Below are 23563 nucleotides of genomic sequence, written 5' to 3'. Positions count from 1 at the left end.
GAAAGACAAATCCTGCACCATCTCACCTATATGTGGAATCTAAAAAAAAAAAAAAGCAGAGAGTCGAATGGTGGTTGCCAGGGGCTGGGGAGTGGGGGAAACGGGGAGATGCTGGGCAGCGGGTAGGAGCTTTCGGTTAGAAGATGGGTGAGCGCTGGGGATCTAATGTACGGCGTGGCGATTAGAGTGAACAAGGCTGTAGTGTGTACCTGAAATCTGCTGAGGGCGTAGGAGAGCGATGTGGAATCAAGGAGGTGATGCTACGAAGAGCTTTGGGGTCACCCACAGAAATGTCGTTCATGCCACACAGCAGCAGATGGGCCAAAGCGGGGAGGGGACAGGGTGGAAGGGGAGGAGGGATGAAAAGAGAAACATAAAAGTAAGACATGAAGACAGAGCTAGAACAGGAAAGCAGCGACTCATCCATTCCGTACCCAAATGCCCGTGAGCATTAGAAAAACTTGCAGTCACTTCACTTTGCATCAGACCAGCGGTCGAGGCCCTGTTCCTTTCTTCCAAAATACAATGGTCAGTGTTGTTACCGATCTTCAAACCATGCTGGTGAACTGGTGGGTGGGCTTCGTTGCACCGTTCAGGGGTTTCCGCTGAAATTTAGTCCAGGCAGGTAAGTCCGAGGCTCGAGGATATGTCAGGCTCTCCAGTGACTTAGGATGAATTCTCAGGGGTGAAGCTGCTCCTCTCTGTTGTTTGTAGACAAGGACTTTGCAGAGCGGCCTGTGCGTTTGAGAAATAAAGTGACCGGGAAATGTCTCTCCGTAGGGCATGCTTCTGATGATTAAGACTAGAACATTCTGTCTACTCCAGACCAAGTCAGGAGGGGACGGTTACCAGATAAATACACAAAATGGGTTATATGTAACTTAGAGCTGAATTAACAAGCATAAATTAACTAGTTTAGTTCACTACAGAACTGGTCCAGGGAAACCCAAAAACTCCCCAAAGACCCCGAAACTAACGCACTAGGATGGCAGGACTTTCATCACGGGATCCCATTAACGTCATTAATAATTGCAGGAAATGACTAACCCGGTCACAGTTTCTGTGAAACAGCAAACAGTGTGGAATCTGACCTGCATAGTGTAGTTTATCTTTCAAGCATTTTCACGCTCCAAGTGAAAAGCGGAGCACTCATTGTGGGAGAGGAAAATCCATCTAGGAAACGTCATAAATTTATAGAGAACTCTATTGGAAAACTCATCTGGAAGGGGACACAGTTATGACCGGTGAGAAAAATCTCAAACTCGTTGCAAACAGTTTTTCACCAAAGATTTTTAAACCTTGGGGTTTTGTTTTTAACAGAAGTGCTACTGTTTTTAAAAGGTCTCAGAGAAGGGGTGTTTAAACAGCAACTTTCCAAATTCCAGAGAAGTTGGACTCAAACACTATTTTCCCTGGAGTTGGAAACGGCATAAAGTGTCTCATTTTCTGCCTCCTTCCGCGGAGAACCTAAGGTAGTAGGATCGTGCTTCTTTAAATGCATTTCTTTTGCTTCTGTCCTCTGACTTGGCAAAACCCACAGCAGCCGATAAAACTGCGAGTGCTTCTAACGTTGGGAGGTTGTAAGAGAAACACCTTCACGGAAACTTTGAGGCTTCAAGCCTTCACTGTCCGTTTTTACAATTTGAATGTTGCTGCGACGGGTACATTAGCAAGCGCAGACCCCGATGGAAACACCTCCAGTGGAATAGGGCCGCTCATGCGAAACAGAAAGTCCCCATTCGAGGGACGTGGCGGGTGAACAGTGACACACACCAGCGTGCTGCTGGCATTTAGGGCTTAGAGTAATATGGAAAAATAGCGAGGCAAGCGGGGGGAAACGGGCTGGGTAAATGCGTCCTAGAGAAAGACTAGTCTGGAAAATTTTCATTACCCTCTGCGTTTGTCTAAACCGAGAGTGCGCGGCCTAGTTTTACTGGAAACGTCGGTGCGCGTGTCTTTAACAGGAGGCGCTGGTCTGCGGGTCAACGACCCACCAGGGAACAGAGGAAGAAAGGCCCCCTCGGGCTGGAATGACCTCAGTGGAGGCTGCCACAGCGGAGGCGAGCATTTGCTGGCCTGTCATTGGTGCCCACTGAGCCCTACCAGAGAAATGTCCCTCGGCCTAGAGCCTGGAGCAGGGCACTCGAGGGCCTGGAGGCGAAGGCCCTGCGCTCCCTCCCAGCTGGCTGGTCCAGCCCAGCGGCCCTGGCCGGGCCTGGGGGCCTCCTGATCTCCCCTGCGAGCTGGGATAAGTCCCGGGAGCTCTGAGATGAGCAGGACGCAGTGACGCCTTTTCCTGAGATGCCAGTCTCCAGGCTCCCCTTCCCTCGCGCAGGGCCACCTGGCATTCTCTGGGCACCGATTCAGTGACACGTTAGTCTGCACACCAACAGTCACAAGTTTCTATAGAGCTTTATTAGAATCTTCAACCAAGACATGACACATAAAGGGATTTGCTTGATAAAGATAAAACAAACGCTGGCTCTCCTTGTTAGGATTCGCTCAGAACATGCTTACGGGACTTCTCACAGGGTTATTAGAAAAGTTCGGGTTAATTTGCTTTTCAGAGAGAACTGACCAATGTTCTCTGTCCACAGACGTGGAGGCGTGACTGAGACCCTCTAGGGACCGATTTCTCTTTAGGTCCCTTTCTGTTTTCTTTTTATACCTTGTTTGAGCCTCTCTTGGCTCTCCAGGGCTCTTGTCTTTGCTAAATACTTTTAACACAGCTCCGCCCTTGAGTTGTGTGTGTGTGTGTGTGTGTGAGTTGTGTGTGTGTGTGAGGTGTGTGTGAGTTGTGTGTGAGTTGTGTGTGTGTGTGTGTGAGTTGTGTGTGTGTGTGTGTGTGTGTGTGTGTGTGTGTTTGGACCAGCACCTGTATTTTATTTTTCAGGTATAATGTATAAAGTTTCTATTTTTTTTTTTTTGGTCATACAACTATTTACATAAGCTTCTGCTCCCAGCTTGCAAATAACTCGGGCCCTGCTACCCATTTCTCCCATGGAGCATGAGCCACCTTGTCCCCGAGTTCCACGCACAGCCATGGAGCGTGACGCCTGTGCCACCAGGGCCCTCTGGGGAACGGAACGCCCTGGGCTTTTCCCCGGGTAATTCTTGTCAGGGCTGAAGGCTCCAAGTGGCCCTAAAGAAATCCTGTCTCCTGGTTTCCTGGCAGAGGGCCTCTGGGAAGGGACGCCCCGGGGAAAGGGACCTGCTGCGTGGCACCGTCTGGTCTCCCGGGTTTAAGGTCCCTCGCCCGGCCCGGAGGGGGCAGTGGCCACTCTCTGCGTCCCGTCCTCTCCTCTCTCAGGCGTTGCCTATAAAATAACGCTGAAATTTATAAAGTGCTGTAACGTTTGAGTTATTTTCAGTCCACCGTCGGGTTGTGTAGCCATAAAAATACAGGCAGTGATGAGGCAACTTTCAATAAAACGGTATTTTACTGCTGTAGACCTGGGCTGGGTAGCCGTGATCTGAGACTGTGTCTGCAACCCTGGGGAACCAGCAAGTACACCGAGGCGACTCCCACTGTCACATAATTCCCCTCTGCCAATTTCTACACAATTCCAGTCTGTACACGGCATTTTGGTGGCACTGGAGGCAACTGGCACATTGCCCACCTGGCAGCCAGGGAGGCAGTGCACCTCTGACACCGTGAGATGAAGTGTCAGCGGCTAAAAACAAAACAAACGCTGGTTGGTGTTCGCTGAAATGGGCAGCATAGACCCTGAAGTTCTTTTATTTCAAATGCTTTTATTGATTTCAGAGAGAGGAAGGGAGAGGGAGAAACATCAATGTTGAGAGTCATTGATCGGCTGCCTCCTGCACGCCCCCTACGGGGAATCACGCCCGAAGCTGGGCACAGGCCCTGACCCGAAATCGAACTGTGATCTCCTGGTTCTTAGGTCGATGCTCAACTGCTGAGCCACACCAGCCGGGCCAGCCCGAGGTTCCTAACTACTCAGTATTCACAGAGACATCTGCAAAGCGAAGCAGCCACCACCGTTGAGAATCATTTTTAACTTGATGAACTACGTCAGCAATAGTTGCTTTTTGTGATAAAAAATAAATGACAAAAAAGGTAGAAATGAAGTAATCATGGAGTGCTTGCTGTGGTTTTGCAACTGGCGTATCACGGATATGAATTTTTGTGTGTGCTTATCTAATTTCCTTGCTTAAATTTTTTAACGATCCTGTAGGATGAGTCCAAATTCCTTAGTTTGAAAGTGAGGCCTTCCGTTGTGTCGATCAGATCATCTTCCATTCAGTTTCCACAGTTCTCGGCCTGGAATCTTCCATCCTGCCCACGAAGAAATACGGAGCGGGTCCCGGGCTCCCATCCTGTCCGCTCCCTTATCTCTGGACTGAGGGGGCTTCAGCTGTATCCAGCCCGTGCCCAGCACCGAATCTGCAGCTCGGGAGCTGCTGGCTTTTATTTTTGAATTTCATTCAAATACGGTGAAATGCCTCAAGTTGCTTACTGTGTCCCGTTAGAGAGCGTCCTAATTTCAGCCCTTAGTCAATGGGGAAGGCTGGCTACACACAGCACCCCAGCCTCTAGGCTGTCTCTGGCTTTCTGTCCTCCGCCGTGTGCCTTTCAGGATAATTAGAGTTCAAGAGGGAGATTGGAGAAGATGAGGGGGGAAAACGCAGATGGGAAGAGAAATTCAGTTAATGGAGAGTGGGCCAGAGTAAGGCACAAATCCAGGCACCGAAAGGGAATAAAATTATCAGAAAGCTTTGAAAAAAAAAATGCTCTAAAAAATAGAGAGAGAATCCGTGGACATGGACAACAGTGTGGTGATTGTAGGGGTGGGGTGGTGGAGGTAGAAGAGGGCATAGAGGGGATAAATGGTGATGGGAAAATAAAATAATAAAATAAACAATGCTCTTCTCTTTTCATGCTTGCACGCTCAGCATTTCCACTCTCCTGGGCCTCCACTCCCCTTTGCTGAGACCTGCCTCGTCCTTCCTCCATAATCCTAACCACCCTTGTCGGCCCATGGATGTGTTTCTACCGGGCCTGCAGAAGTATCTTCAACACAGGACAAGCCTCCCTGACAGCCCAGAGTAGGGATCACCCAGAGGCCCGGAGGAGGTCGTGCGTCTTCACTTTCCTTCATTTCTGGGCTGGGTGAGTGGCTCACTGAGGTCCGTGGAGTATCTGCTCCGGAGCAGGCACTGGACCAAGGCTCACGAGACAGAGCGATGACTCCAGGGCCTTGGCCTCGGAAGACACAGAGACATCAGTGTCAATGAACGGTTATGTCAGTGAGACAAGTATTCTGGGTCTGCGTGAGCAAAGAAACAGGCATGTATAATGAAATTTTATAGGGTTTTTCTTGGCTATATATCCCGCCCTTTTCAAACCCTAACTCTCTCATTCTCTTACCACTCAACGAACTGGCCGCTTTGGGTTGGTTATTTATTCAGTGGTTGTTTATTGAGTACTTGCTATATTCCGAACTTCGCAGAAATCCAAAAAATAAGTATCCCCCCCTCCCCCTGAGTCTTTATAAAATGTTAGGGAGGGGGAAAAAATCCTCATGAAGCACCTTTAAAGTCATGAAATTAAGCATAACATTAGCAAGGAGAGATGACTGGTGCACTAGGTGGAGCATCATGTTCGGGGATGCAATGGACACAAAAAGTCCCCAACAGTGATAACTTAGTCGGTGCTGCAAGAGAACCACAAAGTATTGCAGGACTTTGGAGCAGAAAGACATCGTTTATGGCTGGGTGCTCCAGAACATATTCATGTACATGAGGGTACATGAGCTTGCCCTTGAATTATGGGTAGATTTGCAATAGGTAGAAACTCAAGGAAAATGATCCTGAATAATAAATTGCAGAAAGCTCTACTGCTCCACAGCTGCTATAGATTAGAGCTAGAAAATGGACTCTGCTGCAAGCCTACTACTATTAAGAACTATGTATCCCAGAAGTTAACCAGGACACACATAAAAAACAGAAATGTTCCCAACTACACAGCTGCAAAAATTAAGTCAGACATCACAAAGCAGTTAGTATGTGTAATGAAATTCAGGTCCGTTACAATTTATACCACATTAGATGAATGCAGTTCCTATGGAAGGAAATTTATTCCTATTGACTTATAATTATAGATGTACTTAGTTCCATCACTGATTTATTTTTATTGATAATGAATATTAGTACTTTAAAGTATCACCTGGCATGTATGTTAGGTAATAGCCTGTAAATGAACTCTTATATATGCTGAGGAAGCTCATTATTTAAAGTAATTATTTAGCAAAGCAATGATCCTTTGGTTATGCAAATTACTGACATTAAATTATAAACTGGTAATATCCAGTTTTATGTTTCATTCTGGGCCCTCAGAATGACCTTCCAGGTATTGCTCGATCCAGAGTTAAGGTGAACAATGGGAATATGAACATAAATACTTCAAGGGTGACAGAGTAGATGACACCAACATCTAAGGGTTCCTGCATTTCCTGCAGGTGATGGAGCTGGAGCCCATGATGACGGTGCTGGTGATGATGATGGTGATGATGACGATGATGGCGGCTTTGGCTTGTCATATTACCCATGATGGAGAGTTGTTTAGATTTACGAATATATTATATGCCAATTTTAAGACATATTATAAAGATTTTTGGCTTTATTGTCGCTTTACTTCAAGACCATTTTCCTCAGATGGACATTCATGACTTACTTGTGTGCCTGTGACGTGCCAAACACTGATCAGGTCTCGGAAGTCACCCGTGTCTGGCAGCATGGAGAAGGGGTGGTGGGGGAAAGCGGGTGGGCAGTGGGCAGATGTTTGGAGATGTAGAACCATCTGGTCCAGGCTGAGAGTATGCGGGAAGCTTTTGAAAGAAGTGAAAACTGATGGAGGTCCAAGAAGAGTAAAAATTGGCGATGGGGAGTGGGGCTTGGGCAGAGAGAAAAAGCCGGTGAGAGGAGGTGAGGAGGCTTCAATGCTGAGCGGAAGGTCTACGGCGGCGGTGAAATGAGGCTGCAGACATGAAAGAGGGAGGCAGCAACCAGGAGTTTTTACTGTATTGAGTGATAAACTGGGAGACACTGAAGGACTTTAAGGGGTTTACAAAATCAGATTTACATTTTAGAAAGATCACTTTAGCTTCAGCATGTGAGAGGGGGTCGAGCCAGCTGTGATATTAAAAATACCTAGGAGCCTATTTAGCAGAGACCAACGTGTAGTGGGAGGGTCCTGTGTGTTAAGTTGCCCTTTAGTCGCTTCATCTGGGCATTTGGGACTCAACGCCTCACCTGCCAGCACATAGTCCTAAGGCTGTGCTCACATGTGCTAGCTGAATATCTGTTCTGAGTAGAGGGCACCAAATTCAGTCAAGAAGGGCATTGGAGGACACCGATATAGCACACATAAAAGTTAACAAAGAAAGTCACAGGAGAGGTTAGGAAAATTGAGTGCACTCAAGACCACAAAGAGGAATTAGAATGGCTTGGCCATTGATTGGTGGGGATTGAGTGGAAAGGTGGGGGCTTGGGAACGACTGGTCTCCTGGCTGGAGTACAGGCGATGGTGTGGCCATTCATTGATTCACTGAGAGTCGAGCAAGAGGAGAGTAGAATGGTGGGCTGGGGATGCTCCTTAGTTTACTTGAGGTCTCCTTGGGACACTGAGGAAGAGATGTTTGGTTGGCATATTTGAGCATATAAATGTGCTGCTCAAATTTCAAAGGAACAAGAGCTGTGGGTTTAAGGGACATCAGACCACAGTGGGAGTTGGAGTCATTCACGGTGGACAGTGTCTTCCAAGTAGTGCCAGAGTAAGAGGCCACTGTCCTTCCTGGCCAGTGGGTCTAAATGTCCCAGACTCCAATGCATTGTGCGCACACACACGAGTTTGGCAGATATGGGACATTGTAAGTTATGTGAAAAAAAGACTTACTAAACTACTGTGGCAATTTTCTTCCACACAGAATCCAGCAAGTCTGCTTTACAGGTGGAGGGCCCCTTGTGGCCCAGAATCTCTCTCCTCCACACTTCTTCACAGGGCTGAATATGCGTTTATAGGCTTGTTGGGGTAGAGACAGTATTGCCTGGCACTGTCTTCGGTTAGTCCTCTCTTTCCTGCATACTAAAAGGAATGAAAGACTATTAACTGATCTCCAAGAAGAAGTCCAGGAGGAAATTACTCTCAATGTAGTAAGTTCTCCCGATCACACACACTGGGTCTCTGGTTTCCTCACTTACTAAGTCCTGTCTCTTCCATCTATTCCTTTTCCTCAGTTCTCCTTGTCCAGTCTGCATATCTTTGTCAGAATGACAGAAACCAATCTCTAACATTCCTTGCCTTCTGCCAGTCTCAGAAACCCTTCCAAACACAGCTGCCAGCATGCTTCCCAAACTCCAGTCACATCACTCACTCAAAGGCTGACAACGATTTTCCATCACCAGTTACAGTGAGGACAGACCTTGTTCCTTCCAGGCTCTCAAAATAAAATTGTGCTCAGCCTGTGCTACAGTAGTGAAACAATCCCCTGACGAACCTCTGCCAGGCAATCAGACCTATTATTTCATTGACTCTTCCCACTAATCTGCTGTGATTCTTATATTTGCTGGATGTGTTGCCATGCTGAGATTTCAGCGACACTGATCATGCTTTATTAGACAGGACACTGAGGGACTCAGAAACCCTGATCCTGTTTGGAGCCTAGTGACCCCTCTGGCAAGCTACTAACTTCTCATCTATAAGAGACAAAGATATCTGCAAACACATCTCAGAGTTATTTTTTTATTTTTTAATCCTCTCCCGAGGATAATTTTTTCCATTGCTTTTCAGAGAGAGTGAAAGGGAGAGAGAGCAAGAGAGAGAAAGAGAGACATCGACATCAACATCTATGTGAGAGACACATCGTTTGGCTGCCTCCTGCATGTGCCAGACTGACTGGGGCCGAGCCCGCAACTGAGGTATGTGCCCTTGGCCAGAATCAAACCTGGGACCCTTCAGTCCGATTCTCTAACCAGAGCCAAACCGGCCAGGACATCTCAGTTATTTTGTAGAGAAAATGAGATAATCTACATAAAAGTACTTTCTAAATTATAAAGTGCTACATACAGCAAATCCCAGCTAATCTAAAATTTCTTACAAGAAATTCAAGAAAATATTTTTAAACTATGTATTTGGCACCTTTGAAATTTTCATTCTTTTTAGATGAAGTTACAAAGTCACTACTATTTGACATCATTAAAAAGAGAGACCTGGAATTTGGGGACAGAAATAGAGGCCAGATGCATACTCGGCAAATTCCCAGGGATTCTCAGCATTGGCTTTCCACAGAAACGAGCCCATAACTGCAAGCTACCCTGGGACGTGGGACGCCACTCTCGCCAGCACATTCCCATGAGGAACATAGATGTGTCCTAGGGAGTGACAGCTCCGGAAGTCAGTGCGGCTGAGCCACAAAATCAAAAAGCTATCATAAAAAAATCTGGTTGAGGGATCAAAAACTAAAATTCAAAAAATTAAGTGCTTTCCAACATATGCATTATGTACAGAGTGAAGGCAGATGTACAAGCGAATCACTGTGACGTGGTTGCAAAAAGATCATGCAAAGTGGTGTAAACAGAGATTAGTAATATGCTACCCATTAGCATGAATTTAAAGATTCAAGATGTCATTTAAATTGCAGCTTGACGAACGCAAAAGTACTTAGGAGTTTCTGGAGGTTCACCCACAAGCTCGCATCTGCGCGTCTCCTTCCCTCCGTGTGCCCAGTTCCCCCGCACTCCCCCCAGTGCTGGGACGCGGGCGCCGTTCCTTCCCTCAGCCTGGCCTGCATTTCTGGTCTTTTCCGTTCAGCACCCTTGGCCTTGTGTTAATCCCGGATTACTTCCAATTGTGTAATTTTTCTTTTCCCAAATAGACTGAAAGCTCCTTCAGGCCAAGGCAAAAACCTAATGATCTCTATTCCTTATAAGGACGAGACCCCTGACAAGCATTTCTCGAGGAACTGAAATCAAGTCTAACAAACAGAAATCGACTATCCATGGTTTCTCAGCTGTCAATGTAACACAAGTAAAAAATTATTTATTATGAGGATATAAACTTAGCTCCTCATAAACATTTACTGTTAATGTGTCTAGAGAACTATGCTTATTTATGGAGGAATATCATATTCAGTGAATGATGTATTCAAAAACCATTTTCTAGTTGCTAACCAAGTCAGAAAGGCTTGGAAACCTCAGGACGGCTCATTAGAAATGCCCCTTTGATATGATGCCCAGGCGTTTATAAATAGAGCACACACACGAGATGCACAAAAACCTCCCTTTTCAATCCTGCATGTCTCGACATAATTCAAAATTAAAACGGTACTCACACAATCAATTAAATCTATTTGGGGAATACTGGAAAAAGAGTTTCTTTTATTCCCTCTTACCTTAAAAGTATTTTATAAAAGGGCAACATCCCCTTTAGAATTTACTGAGAACTTTGAATATCTAGTCCCCAGAAGCAAGGTTCCTCATGAGGATCTGAGCCTAAGCGAGTTTTCAAAGTAGTGCCCACATATACCGTACTTGTTGAACAAATTCAGATTTATTGAAAGTAAACATTTACATTGGCTACAATGTTAGAACTATTACAAAGCTGGATAAAAGAGGCTTAAGTAGCAATAGAAAGCAAGTGCAATAAAAAGTGAATAGAGAAAATATTTGGCCTTAGTGATCTCTTGGCAGTATTTACATTATGTACATATTGTTAAATATTTATAGTAACTCGAAGGCACCAAAGGCTAAATAGCAGGTTGCAATACTATTTTGTGCACAAAAGTCAAGAAATTTGTTGTAAAGAAGGCTACACAGTTAAAGAAACATAGGCATATCTTAATGTTTACATAAAGGAGTGGCTGCATATTTTAAAGTCTCAAACGATACATTAAATACTGGGCAGATTGAAGAAATTATTTTTAGAACATTAAATTATGTGGACTATGTAAATAAGCGCTATTTTTACTGACTTGCTGGTAAATGTGTAATGGAATCTATTCTCCAACACAGCTTTTTCACACTCATGGGTATGTTTTGTCTAAAAACTACTTGAAATTCTTTTGACCTACAAAAACTTACCCTAATATATCATGGTGTATACAAAACCCCCAAGAAAAATGAACTGGGTAATAATATACATCAAATTTATATATAATCTGACAAAAATTTAGCAGGCATTCAATGCCATGTGGCATAGGAGTTGGGTATTTTAATCCTTTCACTGTTTAGGGCAGGCAACTGTTTGTGGCTTTAGGTGAATGGACATAAAATTGGCCCGTGTAGAAAACCAATCTTACAGGGAACAAATTATTTTCAAATTTTGCAGCTTGAAATCCCTTCGCATAACTCATTGGGTGTTAAGTACGTCACGCGTCCCCGTGACCGAAATATCCGTGTTACCGCAGCGCGGGCCAGAGTCACCGACGACGTCTGTCCGGCGCAGTCTGGCCTGCGGAACTGTCTGATGGCCTCTTTTTGTAAATCTCCGTTTCTTTCTCACACTGGAGACCCAGTTTACCTTGACAAACACCTGTCACTTGTCGTGAGGTAGTGTTACAATGAAGAATTCAGCAAGACAACAGGGTAACATTATAATATTTTAAAAATGTGCTTCAAGTGCGGCCACGAAATACACCCGTTTGGACGGTAGACGGTCCTCGGTCGAGTGGCCTGTCGGGCGTGTTAAGTTACCACCTGATGGAGTCAACCAGCCCTTAACGAGGATGATGGGTTTTCCCTAAACCTCCCGAAGCCCCAGGCCCTAGTCAAGTTATGGTTCATGGTAGAAAGTGCGGCCGAAAGCCTTTCAATGATAACAAAGATGCACAAGCTGCGAATTAAGGGGGGACAGCTGAGGGCTTCTTTTCTAAACTCTCACACTTTCCAATGAGAAAGACTCAGAGCACTAACAAGTCTGGGTTGGTTTCTTGCATCACATAGTATCTGATAGTAAGTTGAAGGGCTTACTATCTGATGTTGAGATTTTATACACATATTTAAATTTTAAATTTAAACATCACCTTCAAGTCCAACATTTGAGATCTGAGCAACGAAAGTACAAATCATTTCAACGCACCACTGAAGTACCTCACCATCCTGTGTTCTAGTAACGTAAGTATATTATTGCTTTTTCTCTTCTCGAATGTGACTATTTTCTCCTGTAACACAGTGGACAACAGGACACATTATTCATAGTGACATGTTTACAACTAGAACTAATAAATTAAGGTTTTTCTCCCCTTACTTCAAGATGAAAATAAATGACTGCCTGTGCTCGGTGGGTGAATATTTAGCAGTGATGCTACACAATTAATGTAACTATGACGAAGCAGCAGCGAACAGACTTCAAACAATTAATACAATACAATACCACATGCTTGGAATCATCAAACAAGTCAATAGACAGGATCTTCATGGGGTGACTGAATCAAGGCATGAGTAATGATGCTTGTACTCCTAAATTTTAAGGGCCTGCTTGGATTTCGGAAGCATGGTATTCATTTGCTAATGGTATTTATTAAAATTAGATTCTTTAGAAATCAAGGTAAGCATCAGTATACCAAAGCATACTGATATCAAAATTTCAATGGAAAGATTGGCTCTAACTCAGGGAATTTGCTTACAAAGGGTCTGATGATTTTTCGAAACTTAAAATGTGTCATATTCTGCATCGCAATAAGCATTCCACTACTTATGGTTAGGAGTCACCTTATCATAAAAGGTGTCTATTGCCAATAATATTGTTAGGGATTAAAACAATCAGATACTTCCCTTGCTCTGCGAGGTGAATCTACTTTCATTCCTAAATTGGCAGACGTTTCTATTACGCTCGTTCTTCCTGCCCTCCCTCATCAGTCTCCCCTGGGTCCTGGAAGTTCCCCTGCAGGTCAGACTCTAATACTGCCCTCCTCTCAGATGGCTCCCCTGTTCAGGAACCCTTCAGGGGCTGGGTCAGTGGTTTAAATCATGCACGAGGCACTGTTGAGTTTTGGGAGGTACCTCAGTGGTCCTCGCGGCCAAACAGGTGGGGCTCCAGGACCTGTTTCCAAATCCTGCAATTATAGCTTTATGTCAGATAGAAAACGTCCCAGAAAATTAATTTGCAAAAATAATCCTGTTGCTTAAAAATGTTTTTAAAACAGAGACAAAGGACTTGGGAGACTTAAGCAGATAGTCCTCTGGTCCTATATAATGTCTTCAAACTTCTGGTCACAGGACACTAAATATGCTGCCTCTTAGCCCTAGGATGCCACCTTCACCCCTCAGTATCGCTTTGGGTTCAAAGGTACAAGCTGAAACAGATCAAGGTTTCAGTGGATTGTGTCACAAGGATTACTATCCCACCATTTCAAGTCTCTTTTTGCAGAAATTAATTATTTACAATATATGAAAACAAATTCTTAGTAAAGACTTCCTAAATAGCAAATGTCAACAATGTGGATGACCCCTTTCTCATGTTTCATACCAAAGGAAATAAACACAGAAGTTATATTAGACTTGTAAATGACTTTACAATTGTTTCCTAAGTAAATCAGAATCAGATATGAGCCTTGATTCAGGGTTTGATGCGTGGCAGATACGATAATTAAACTGCTCTCATGAGTGGCCCTTTTCCAAAGACATCACGAGGGAAAATGAAACGCTGACGATGAATACCTGCGATGACTAAGAAAAACTTTAGGATCCAAAGAAACAGAAAAGGTGCTGAGAGCACATGAATCTCGAAAGGAGAGCTGGGCGCTGGTGTCACTGCTCTCTACGAATGTATTTTGTGTTCTTTTAATATAAAAGAAACTTAAAAGTTTGTCTTCTTTCTCAATATGAAAAAAAATATGCAGAGGTATCAGATGAAAAAATATAAAAATGCTGGTGTGGTCTAAATAAATTGTAAAAATGTTCCATTGTAGGAAATAAAAAATTCTGAGGCCTGTTTTTTTAATACATGTGATCATTTCAATATAGATTTTAGTCCACCAGGGGCATCATGGTTCCCAAATTATGACTTTGAGATAGTATTAAAGAGTTGAATTTTAACTGAAGAAAACACTCTTTAAACAAATAAAAAAAACTGCAAATCTCGTCAGTGGGTGAATAATGGTAAATCTGGCTCATATCTTGGTTCACGTCCAGATTCATGGCTAACTGGATGCTTTCTTGTCACTGAATGAGTAGCACTGCGGAGCTGAGCCATCTGGTGTCATCACACACATGTGCATGTACACACACGTGCACAGTCACACGCCGGATGCATGAATCTATAGAGATGTCTATTACAGACTTCCGGGCAAAGCACTGCGTCTAAGACTAACTGTTTCTGTATAAGAAAAAATAATGGGGAAAGGAAAAACACCCTCAGAGTATCTGCATGTTCACACCACTAAGTGTACGTAGCAGGTCAGGATGTGCAAACAAGTTACTTATTGCAAAGTATCCTAGAGATTCCGGCATCATTATAAAACGTTCTCAGTTCCCTTCTGGTCACCTCAAGTGTCGGTATATAATACCAAACTTCCAATGAAAGAGTTTAATATAAAAATATCAGCACAGAACTGTTTTTTCAATCTGTTTATTGTGTGAGCGACCCAAACGGCAGTTTAAGGGTTGCTGTACCTTTATTACTAGACTCCGTAACCCTGCAATTGATAAATCTCATACCGTTTTAGGTATGTAATGAGATACTTAGAAATACTAAGAAAAAAATCGGTATTCAAAGGATTAATTTTGTTTATAATAACAATAAATTATTTCATCTTCTTCAGTTCAAATTCCAGCTTTGAACCCGAGGAAGGCTTTCGAATCACGGTAACGGCCCGGTGGCCCCTTAACCAGTAGCGGTCTGGTTACCAATGACCCGGAGGATCTCCTTGTGAATGCCTCCTTCTTGGGTGTTAATATTTGCATCCCCAACTTGGCCGTCTTCATAGCTAAAGCGCAAAAACAGAAACATAAAACATGAAAAAAGTGGAAGCATTCAAGAAAATTCAAAAAGCGTTTCAAGCAGCTTAGAAGTGCATTTGCTCCCTAAAAGGCAGCCCAGGTAATGAACAGCAGAAGCCAGCTCCTTCTCGGCGGTGCCCGACAACGCCTTCGCATTGCGAGACACAGAAGAGCCTGCATTACTGTCCCTTCCCACCTGTGTCCCCCGCAAAGCACCCCTGCAGGTATTCCCAGGGCTGCTGGTGTCGCCAGGTGCAAAGGGACACGCCCACTTCAGCTTCCTGGGCCTCAGGCCCCGCCTCCTCCTGATGCAATCCTTCACTTATTTCCCATCGCCGCGCTCTGGGCCGCCACCCCACTCTGGCCCGGGCCCCGCCCCGCCCCGCCCGCCTTCTGACTACTATCCCGCTGTAACCAGCGCGGCGTTTTTTCCGTGTCACTGGTTGCTCCGTGGGGGCCGAAGGCAGCTCCGCACGCCCGCGGCGCCTTCGCTCGGGAAGGCGAGTTTAGCTCGGCCGCAGAAGTGCAAACGCAAGGCGGAAAGACAGCAATTACTGGGTCCTTTATTAAGAAATAATTACATTTCAGATGATAATTCATTTCCTCAAATAAACCGGGCTTGGGCAATAAAAATTCCCCAAGGATGAAGTTTTAAGCTTCTGCGATAATATTCAGAGCAGAATAGGCAATTAATTAATTTTACTTCCTAAGAATGACTCCAAGAAGCGCTAAGTGCTTCCAAAAAGATAACCAGGTGGGCACAGTCGCAGAGATTAACGTGCACCGGGCCTCCCCCTCGCGGTGCAGATTCTTCCGAAACAGCACAATGCGCGAAAATGACACAGGTGACGTAAGCAATGAGAACCTAGGCCCCTACGTAACCCACTGCTCAAGCACCCGGGGACAGCCGTCTGTGTCAGGTTCAAACTCCCAAGCACGGACCCAAGGGTGCTTGTCAGCATTGTTAATTCTCACCATACCAGCGTACGCACGCACACGCACACACACGCACACGACGAGACCCCCGCTGGCGAAACAACACTGCACGGGAAAGAGGCACACGTGGTTCAGCCCAGTTATAAGTCTACTCTCGGGAGGTCAAGCAGCAAGCTTCCTGCTGAGAACCAGAGGATGTGTAACATGAAATGCTTCAGAATTGTTCAAACCTAATCAGCTGCTTTGTGGCAAAATAGGTAAAAGTGTATTTTACTGGGCGAGGAAATCTGTCGTCCTGTTTTTTAATAAACCCTGGCTCCCCGCTGGATGAGGGTGAACTGAGCCACCCACACACCCGCGCCGAGGCTGGGGAGGCGACCTGCTCGAGGGAGACGCTGCTGCTTGCCCGAGTCAGTCCCGCAGCGCCTCTCGGATTTAGATTACAGCAGACAGACAGACAGAGCGCGAGCGAGACAGACGCCACGAGGCCGTCCTCTGAGGGGAGCGGGAGGAGGGGAGGCCTGAGAGCCGCTTCGGTTCTTGCTGGCCTCCCGATTTCAAACGCCGGTCGGCACGCGTCTCTACCGCACAGGTCCTGCTGGGCACGTGTCTGTTCCACTCTCTGCGCTTCCAGTACCGTCAACACGCCGACTGTCGTCGATCCTTTGGACAGGACGTAACTGGTGCCCAGCCCGGTGCTTCCGTCCCCACTCCCTTCAGTGTAGAGTTGGCCTCGGACTAAGACTCGTCTGTAATACAGAACTTCCCATTTTCCCCAAGATCCACTGCCATCGTCTGCCGAACCCTAGACCTCTACTGACCAGTACTGACCGTGGTCACCCCGGCCTCCTGGCTGATGAATTCAGGATGTTTTATCTGCTATGAAATCTCTAGTCGGCAGCTCGTGATACAGCCGACGGCTTTTTCTTTGCATGTTCGATTCCATTTCTCATCGCAGTTTACCTTTAGTACTATTTTGTATTAGTTTCGGGTGTACAGCACAGCGGTTAGAAAATCACACACTTTACAAAGTGTCCCCCCGATACCTCCAGGACCCGCCTGGCCCCGTACGGTCATCACAATATTACTGTGTTCCCCGTGTGGCACTTCCCATCCCTGTAAGAGCAAAGGGGGAGGAGGGGAGAGCAGGGGGCGAGAGCGAGGCTGAGTCTGAAAAAGTATTAAGAAAAACGCCTAATTTTCCAATTGTCTAGGAAGCACAACAGCTGAAGGACAGAAGAGTAAACCTGGCCCAAAGCATTCGGTGTCTTAAACTAAGCAGCAGGGATCCCGATGAAGGAAAACAAGCTGCCACCCGACCCGGTCACCCGCAGGGCTCGGACACGCGGCTACCGGTGAACCAGGGCCCTGACTGCGACGGGCAGGCACCGCGTGGGGTGGCTGCCGATCTGCGCTGCGGACGTCGCTGGGCTGTCCCTCCAGTGGGACGGTCCCCCCAGTCCTGAAAGCAACGCAATTTAAGAAAGAAACAGAGCGAGCTCTCAGTAGGGAAACGCTCCACTGACTGGGGTTTTACGAAGGAAAAAGGAAGCCATCTAAAGGGGAACGGAAGTAACACGTTCCCAGGAGCGTAAAAAGATTACTCAAATTTAATCAGAAAATAAGCCAATTTGCTCAAAGGCTGTGAGAGAAGCGAAGAGGACAGGTGGAATTGTCGGGGACTCTTGGGCATGCGAGGAAACTTCGTGGGTGAAGACCTGACCGTTGTGACAGCCTTTATTCTCAGGCTGGTATCGCAGCTGTGACGGGCCTAAGACGGGCACAGGTAACTCTGCTTTCTGTCTCCCTAAACCTGGAACCCAGGACCGACGGCGCTGTTTTCCACCAGCAACGGACAGACGCCCAGCACTCGCCCGAGTCCCTGCGAGAGACTGAAGCTGCCTCACAGCCCAGGTCCACACTCTTCATTCAGTCACAACATCCGGCTCTGGTCACTGCTTCCATTCGATACGTACTCAGTGTTTCCGCACAAGGCCTGAGATTCCCAGCGCGAACATAATTTGCGTCTTACTGGGGGAGATGGTAGTGAGGAGGAGGCAAGCTGGGGGCAGAGACACAGGGCCAGCATAATCCGGAGGCAAGACAGATAGCACGTCTTCTGGGGGCGTCGGGAAAGGCCCGTGGGGAGGACCGTGTGGCCGAGGCTTGGGGGACTGGCTGAAGGCGGAGCTGGTGCGAAGGCCGGTCACGTGGACTGACCGAGACACAGTAGCGGGGAAAAGCAACTCCACGCTTCTGGATGGTAATTCTACTCAACCAGGGGTTTGTACGGGCGATCGGATTAAGGTAGACGGACTACGCGGAGCAGAAGGCCACGCCTGGTAAAAATCAGCATCCTGCTTGAGCAAGGAATAGTCAAAAATCTGCTTTTGGGAAATTAATGTAGTATAAATAGCATGATTTAAAATTTTATATACGTAGAAACACAGGCTACAGACCAGAAGAGTAACGCTAGTCAACCCTAAGGGGGCTGTGACGGTGATTTCCTCCGCTCTGCGTACCGTTGGCGTTGGTTTCTGCGCACTGCGCAGGCATCGCCAGTGTGCTATGGTGATGCTCAGGGAACCTGGCACTGCGCACGCAGACCAGGAGCAGCGAAGACCTCAGAAGCGCGCAGAATAACCGGCACTTTGTGGTGTGCTCCGGGGGAGAGAGTGGCATGTCCATGGAAACAAAGGTACCGAGAGGAGAAAACTGAGAAGATAAACTCGGGAGCGATGACGACAGTGAGAAGGAAACGGAATGGAAAACCCCAGCTCAGGTTCCAAGTCTCTGATGCGTAAAACTGCTGCTTGGATGGGGACGGAGAGGCGCTGGCCAGGGGATGTGGCAGTAACGGGTTCCACTGTGCGCACGCCGAGGTTAAGGTATTCGCAGACTTTTTCAGGGGAAATACCCAGCAAGCGGTCGTGAGGCGGGCATTTCATTCAGTCCTCTATCTGCCAGGCACTGTGCTGGGTACCCAAACACCAACCGGACCTCAGGAAGTGCACGGAGTAACGGAGACCACGCGTGCAAGAGCGTAACCCACAGCCGAAACCACGCCAGGGGCAGGGTGACATGAAGCAGCAGGACCAGGGAGTTAGGGACGCTTCCTGCAGGGGCAACGGGGTGCACTGGGATCCCCAAGAGGAGTGGGAACCAGGCAGTGAGTGTGAGGGAGAGAGAACCCAGGCTCCTGGCAGGGAGCCCAAGTGCGGGGCTGACAGCCTTCAGGTCGGGCTGCAGAGCCTGAGTGCTGGGGTGAGACACGGTGGCCGTGAGGCTGGGGGCTGGATCTCCCGGACCTTCCAATGCAGGGGTGCTGAAGGGGAGCAAAGGCCGGAGGGTTGGTCGGTTCCCTTGGTAAAGGAGACTGGGCTGCATCTCCTAAGGAGTAAGCAGCTGTTAAGGACTCGGATGCAGGGAGTGACGTGGCGGTTTACATCTTGGAAAGAGATCTGGGTCGGAGGCAGAGAAATTGGATTTATTCCAGGCTGGGGATAAGGCACAGCTTCCCGATCCTATCAGCGTGATGCCAGGCTGATCCACTGAGCCGTGACCGACGCTCTGTCATCTGACTATAAACACGCTGTCTCCTCACTGTGTTCCCAACGGAACACTGTTTATGTTTTGTAAATTCACAATGAGAGAAATCTCATTTCATTTAGTGGCCATTACACGGCTCTTTATTTTATAAACTTTTCTTGTATCTGCCTCTTTAGAAATATTTCAAACTTTGACCTTAGCTAAAAGCCACATATCATCTGAGATATTTTCCTTTTTGTCTGTTCATTCATTAAAAACTGACCGGCAAGCAAGCATGGATCAGTATCGGGACCCCCTCGAGGTGCTGCAGGGCAGGCAGAGGGGGGAAACCAGGAGCGGGAGCCTGCCTCCTGGGAGAGTCGGGCGCGGTGGATGCAAAGTTTTACATGGCGGCTCCGTGCCGAGCTGTGGGAGCCCCGGGAAGAGAAACCCGTTTGGATCAGGAGCCTCGTGGGAGAGGCGGCGCTGAGCTGGGCCTTCCCGGGCACAGGCTCTGGCCAGGAGGCCCTGGAATCGACCTGCCCGGCCGGGAACCTGGGCACGCGCGTCTCTTTCTTGCTGACGGTCCACTTTACTTGGCCTTCCCCGCCTTAAACTTCTGAACTTCTTCAGATGCTTTGAGAAATAGGAGGGGGTCTGTGCCTTCAACTGAATTAATAGACAAAATACAGAAGCACTTCATTTGCAGATCTGCCTGGTCTAAACCAAAGAAAAACTGGAGCGTTAAGCATGCAGGCCGCAACACCAAATAAGAAGATACCCACAGCCAGGGCTCCCTAACCTTTCCTCGGTTACCCCGCCAACCCGGCAGCTGCCTTCTCTTGAGCTTTGTCATTGACGCGGCCTTACGGAAACGCCAATCGTAAGTTTTCTCCTCCGGCCCTAAAGGCCCGGTCACCGTGCAGACCCACTGTTGCTGCGTAAGATCAGAGAACAGTAGGTCTGTTTGGTGCCACATCCTCTGTGTAAGCCCAGCTCTCGGTCCCCTTTAAAAAGCTGCCTTATTTCCACATATTGAATTTACTGTCTTTGTACACACGTCTCGGGCCAGGGGTGAAATCGAGCTTTTGCAACGATGCCCAGAATTGCTGAAAACGCTCGAATTTGGCTGGAATCTGCTCATCACACCTGAATTAATACATTTTTTGCCCGAGGCATTTGTATTTCATCAAGTTTACTCACTTTGGAATTTTCCAACACAACTTCTTCAGGCTTCTCATTCTCCCGCCCCCACAGGGGTACCGTCCCTTAAATTTCACTTTCCATTTTCCTGGTACAGTAGCCTGTCCCCTAAAATCCTCCCCGATCTTCCTCTCCTGTGTTACTGTTTACTTGCTGGAAAGTGTGATTAGTCTATCAAATGACTATTTCAGTATCTCCCTCACTCTAGAAATCCGATCCGCATGGAACTTTAATTTTTACTGTTTTTACCTACAGACAGATAAGGGAGGCACATCGATTTATATGCTAGTCGCCAGGCCACGCAGCCAACACAAGAGATCACGTAACAGAAAAAGAAAAGAAAATAAGAACATAAATTTACTCTCTGCTTGAAATTGGTATGTCTGTGATGTCATTTCTTTCTCTCTCTTTTTTTTTTAACCTGGACGTGTCCCCTCACCAGGGAGGCACACACTGGAATTCGGCGGCATCTTCTGTGCGGAAGGAAACCGATGGTCGTAATCAGAACGCACGTAATCAGCAAGTGGACCCTCTTCTGACACATTTTGAAACCTATCATTTCCCCTTAACTAGTCCCTTCTCTCCCGAGCACGCAGAGAAAAAGAATGAAATCTCATCTGTATTTATGAAAAAATGAAAACCGTCATCTTGGTAGAATTCTTTCCTTTGTATGATCTGGAAAGAGCTGGAGGTCCAGGGAGCATTTTCTTCTCTGCAGATGGTCTTTCCTCAGTTTTTTCTTCTATGGAATCTTGCCCTCCGGTAAACACACGCATATACGCACCCCATGTATCTCCCTACGGATTTATTCTACGTATAATTTATGCAAAATGTCAGAGAATTAATGCTTGAATGCTTACTGCCTACTTAAATATCTGAAGTTGTTCATTAGCTCAATAAATCTAAACTTTAGCGAGATGTTAAAAGGACTAGATTAGCTGTCTGGAGTCAGGTAAGGAAAGGCCTCTGGAGTTATTTGGTCACAATCTTAAGGTCACTCCATGAAATAACTGTGACTGGAGGTGTCCTTTGGAAGGCAGATCCTCAATCAGTGGATAATATCAAGATGGTCAAGAAAGAAAAGAGAAAAAGATACGTAATGAGCACCTTTCAGTGGAAACCTGCATGGGGCCAACTTCGTCCTCACAATGGCCTTACAGAGTGGGGCGCAGACGGCTGCCTGGGGCTGCAGATCCACACGGCGCCCTCCCTTGCACCCTGCCCCAGTGGACCGACCCGCGTGGACTCCGTCAATACGCTCCCCTGCCCTCTGCTTTCTCGGGTTTGACTGATGCAGAGACACTGGCAGGAGGGTGAGCTTAGGTTCCCCAGTTCCAGCCCTGAAGGGTACCTGGCTGCCTTCGTCCCTCAACCGAAGGCCATGACTCCTTTCAAAGCTGCTTAACTGGAAGGGCCTCTCCTACCAGGTTCTGACGGCTGCTTCCTGGCCTTGCCCTTTGGACCTAGGGATGCACAACAGCTCTGGTGCCACCAGATGCACGTGACTCCACTAGACCCACGGTTCCCCGAGAACCACACCTTTGTATGTAATCTACTTGTAGATAAGAGAAAAGACCACATTTTTCATGGGCCATTGGTTTCCTATGGCTGGTAATAGATTGTTCTACTGTATCATCTACTGACAGTACTTCACTGTACCTACTGCTGAAGCCTGAGGGGCCATGTAACCTGGCTAATGTCACCTCACCGATGACTGGTGAGCCTGGACACAAACTGGTCAAAAGTGGGGCTCTTTCTACTGTTCTCACTGCTGCCTCGCCATTAACGAACAAATCTACAGACTGTGTATGTCTCGCGGCTTATGTATGAACATGTATCATACGCACACAGGCTACACAGACACATAATATGAAAAACTGCATCACGAGAAATTCAGTTTTCCCACCACCCGAAGGAAAAGCAGGCAGTTCCTAGCACCCCACCGTGAAGTCCGTCAACGAGCCAATGGGTGAAATGCTACGGGTGCGGGCGCTATAGCCACGCTACATATCGACGCAGTCTTGATGCCATCGTTTTGACGCAGCTTTTAAGAAATAAGCCAGTGTATTTTTCCCAGCTTTTTCTAGAAAACTACATCAAAGTACAAAACTGAGACGCTCAGCTCTTCCCTGAGGTCCCTTCTGGGCCGGACCCTGTATGAGGAAGGAACGGGCCACGGGCAAGAGTCGGGAGTGAGGCGAGTGGGTGAAGGTCAGACAGGCCTCCCACACTCACCATTCACTCAGGGATGAAAATAATGCTTTTATATTTTCTTACGGCTCCTATGATGCAGCTGTGTCTAAAAAAACCACAACAACACGCCCTCTGCTGCCAGCCTGTGTTACACAGAATGTAAATCAGCTTTCTATAGGGACAAGACCTTCTCATTATTGTTTTCATTCCATGTTCTAATATTGTAAATATATAAAAATAAAGAATATGTCTATGTAAGTGCCTGTATACGTCTATATGTAACATCTGTGTATCTGTATATATTCACATAAACACACATGTATACACATGTATACATACATCCACACAGATAGATGGTTAAAGAGACGATATTTTTCTTCAGTTCCCCTATGTTAACAGCATTTAAACATCATAGTTTTTTTTACAGCTTATTAAAATAAAACAAAAATATTAAGTTGGTGAGAAATTACATGTCTGTTACACACTGGCAGCTAAAGTGGCCAAACAGGAATGTCGTCACCACGACCGCATTTATGGAGGAGACGGTGCCACACACACAGGTTTGGGCCTTAAACACTTACACGAAGAAGAACCGGGTGCAGACATGGTCGGTATTCGGGACGACCCATATCTCCCCGTGTTTGTGCAGGTCCGGGGAGGTGATCACTGCAGGGGAAAGATTGAATTAAAGACAGGTTTTATTCCAAGTACTACACCCCTTCTCTTAGAAGCCTAGAAGCGAAAG

The 23563-nt window shown here is 46.7% G+C and overlaps 1 protein-coding gene across 3 annotated transcripts in view; it reads right to left on the bottom strand.

Moving 5' to 3' along the window:
• Positions 1-14571: 14571 nt before the first annotated feature.
• PARP8 (poly(ADP-ribose) polymerase family member 8) overlaps positions 14572-23563 on the bottom strand; it is a 129141-nt gene continuing 120149 nt past the window's right edge. For 2 of the 3 annotated variants that reach the window (XR_013998385.1, XM_081131399.1), the window contains 2 exons: positions 23400-23484; positions 14572-14945 (listed from right to left, as the gene is read on the bottom strand). Coding sequence is in view for 1 of the 3 variants with exons in the window: in XM_081131399.1 (XP_080987525.1) it covers positions 14843-14945; positions 23400-23484 (188 nt within the window). In the remaining 2 variants the exon portion in view is untranslated. Of the gene's footprint in view, positions 14946-23399; positions 23485-23563 lie in introns of those variants that run through there. The other variant, XM_081131400.1, reaches the window with a different exon arrangement.

The sequence above is a fragment of the Miniopterus schreibersii genome, assembly GCF_964146895.1.
Source record: "Miniopterus schreibersii genome assembly, chromosome: 3".
NCBI classification, from domain to species: Eukaryota; Metazoa; Chordata; class Mammalia; order Chiroptera; family Miniopteridae; genus Miniopterus; species Miniopterus schreibersii.
Note: the sequence above shows the minus strand (reverse complement) of the source record. Positions and strands in the feature narration are given on the sequence as shown.